We start from the raw sequence: 2,864 nt of genomic DNA, 5'->3' as shown, positions 1-2,864 counted from the left end.
AAAGCCACAACGGACGGTCGTAAGTGTGAAAAAGCCACAACGGACGGTTGTAAGTGTGAAAAAGCCACAACGGACGGTCGTAAGTGTGAAAAAGCCACAACGGACGGTCGTAACCGTGAAAAAAACCATCCCCAGTCCCTTTTTTTTTTTCTTCTTCCCCAGAGCCGGCTGCCCACGGTCGCTAAGCGAAGCGTTGGAAGTCGAGGACGGAGCTGTAGGCAGGTCGGGGCAAGGCGAGGCCCGCAAAGGGGGCGCTCTGCACGTGGGCAGGAGCTGGAGGCGGCTGCCGCCGAGGAGGCCGAGCCGGGCGGGGTTGCCTCATTGCCGACGCGGCCGGAGGGGCGGGCGGGGGGCCTGGCCGGGCCAGCCTATGAGGCCGGGCTGCCTCCGCGCCTCCCTCGCCCTTCTTAACCCGGAGCCTCCGCGGCCTCCTGCCGCTCCTGCCGCTCGGAGGTTGGGAACCATGCCGGCGCCCTACACGCGGATGGTGGGGTGAGCCAAGCGCCCGCGGGGGGGGGGGACGGGGGGGGGGCGCTGGGCACTGCTAAGTGGGGGGGGGGTTGAGCCGGATCCCCCCCTCTTTTCCTTTCTTCCCCCGTTCTCTCCTTCCCTCTTTTCCTCCCTTCCTTCTTTCATCCCTCCCTCCCTCCCTTTTTCTCCCCCTCTTTTCCTTCCTTCAGCCCTTCTCTCCTTCCCTCTTTTCCTCCCTTCCTTCTTTCATCCCTCCCTCCCTCCCTTCTTCTCCCCCTCTTTTCCTTCCTTCAGCCCTTCTCTCCTTCCCTCTTTTCCTCCCTTCCTTCTTTCATCCCTCCCTCCCTCCCTTCTTCTCCCCCTCTTTTCCTTCCTTCCCCCGTTCTCTCCTTCCCTCTTTTCCTCCCTTCCTTCTTTCCTCCCTCCCTCCCTCCCTTTTTCTCCCCCTCTTTTCCTTCCTTCCCCCGTTCTCTCCTTCCCTTTTCTCCCTTCCCTCTTTTCCTCCCTTCCTTCTTTCATCCCTCCTTCCCTCCCTTCTTCTCCCCCTCTTTTCCTTCCTTCGCCCCTTCTCTCCCTCCCTTTTCTCCCTTCCCTCTTTCATCCCTCCCTCCCTTCTTCTCCCCCTCTTTTCCTTCCTTCGCCCCTTCTCTCCCTCCCTTTTCTCCCTTCCCTCTTTCATCCCTCCCTCCCTTCTTCTCCCCCTCTTTTCCTTCCTTTGCCCCTTCTCTTCCTCCCTTTTCTCCCTTCCCTCTTTCATCCCTCCCTCCCTTCTTCTCCCCCTCTTTTCCTTCCTTCGCCCCTTCTCTTCCTCCCATTCCATCCTTCCCTCTTTTCTTCCCTTCCTTCCTTCATACCCTCCCTCTTTCCTTTCCTCCCTTCCTTCCTTCCTCCTTCCCTTCTTCTCTCCCTCTTTTCCTTCCTTCCCTCCATCTTTTCCTTCCCTCCCTCCCTCTCTGTGTCCCCCCTTCCTTCCATCTCTCCCTCCCCCCTCTTCCTTCCTTCATCCCCTCTCTCCCTCCTTCCTTCCCTCCCTCTTTCCCTTTCCCTTCCCTCCCTCCTTCCTTCATCCCATTCCCTCCTTTCTTCTCTCCCTCTGTTCCTCCCTCCCACGTTTCCTTCCTTCCATCCCTCCCTCTCTCTGACTCCCTCCCCCTTCCTTTCCTCCTTTCCTCCCTCCCTCTTCATCCCTCTCCCTCCCTCCCCTCCCTCCTTCCTTCCTTCTCTCCCTTCTCCTTTCTCCCTTTTCCTTCCTTCCCTCCCTCTCTCGTTGTTTCCCTCCCTCCCTCCTTCCTTTCCTTTCCCTCCCTCTCCCCCCTTCCTTCCAACTTCCCTCCCTTCTTCTCTCCTTCCTTCCCTCCCTCTTTATCGCAGCCTCAGTTTGCTGCCTGGGAAATGGGCGCAACAGGATGTCCAGCAGGATCCAGAAGTTCTGCAGGCATCCTTTCTGCCCGCTTGCCCCCAGCCTCATTTCGGGGGGTGGGGGTGGGTGTCATCCTCTCCCCCACCACCACCACCATGACTTTGGCTGGCCCTCCTCCTCCTCCTCCTCCTCCTCCTCCTCCTCCTCCTCTCCTTCTCTTCCTCTTCCTCCTTTTTAAATAGAAATTGGACCACCATTTGTCTGGAATTGCACAGAGCAGGGGGTTGGACTAGAAGACCTCCAAGGTCCCTTTTGACTCTCTTCTCCTCCTCCTCCTCCTCCTCCTCCCTTGCCTCTTTCTCCCCCCCCTCCTCCTGCCCTCTTTGCATGCTCAGATTCCCTCCCTCCCTTCTGCTCCTGGCTTCTGCCAAATGGTAAAAAAAACTAGATTGCTCCAGTTCTTTTGCCTACACATCTGTCTGGTTTCTTTTTTGGTCTTTTCTTTTTTTGTCTTTTTTTAAGGAAATGCCCGCTGGGTTGGCTTAGAACCGTTGCTTCTTCTCCACGTCATCCTCCTCCTCCTCCTCCTCCTCCTCACCAGGGACTAGCCCCCCCCCTCCTCTTCCTGCCTTCGTAACCTTTCACCCACAAATTCATTCCTAAAGTCGTTTTTAGCTTTCCTCCTCCTCTCTCTCTCTCTTTCTTTCTTCTTCTTCTTCTTCTTTTTTTTTTCTCTCTTTTGCTTTTTCATTTCTTTTGCAAGGACTCCAGCTTGGATACAGTTAATCTGGATTTGGATACAATTAAAAAACAAACAAATCCCGGAAGATACTTTGACTTCCTTCTTCTTCTTCTCCTCCTCCTCCTCCTCGTCCCTCTCGCGTCATTTACACGCACAAACGCACAAACACACAAACACGCACAGAGAGGAGTCCGCATCCTGCCGAGTGGCACCCAAATTCCTCCGCGCCTAATTTGAACCCAGGACTTATGCCTAAAACCTAACCTTGGGCCCCTATGCCCCCCCACCCCA

General features: G+C 56.1%; 1 protein-coding gene across 1 annotated transcript in view; it reads left to right on the top strand.

Annotated features, from left to right (window-relative positions):
- Nucleotides 1–425: 425 nt before the first annotated feature.
- PCK2 (phosphoenolpyruvate carboxykinase 2, mitochondrial) overlaps nt 426–2,864 on the top strand; it is a 29,551-nt gene continuing 27,112 nt past the window's right edge. Inside the window, 1 exon segment of the mRNA XM_070954620.1 lies at nt 426–492. Within this exon segment, the coding sequence (XP_070810721.1) occupies nt 464–492 (29 nt within the window). The 5' untranslated portion in view covers nt 426–463.

This window comes from Pituophis catenifer, unplaced genomic scaffold, assembly GCF_029215685.1.
Source record: "Pituophis catenifer annectens isolate HBS135680 unplaced genomic scaffold, rPitCat1.0.hap2 SCAF_15, whole genome shotgun sequence".
NCBI lineage: Eukaryota > Metazoa > Chordata > Lepidosauria > Squamata > Colubridae > Pituophis > Pituophis catenifer.
This window is presented reverse-complemented; position numbering and strand designations above follow the sequence as displayed.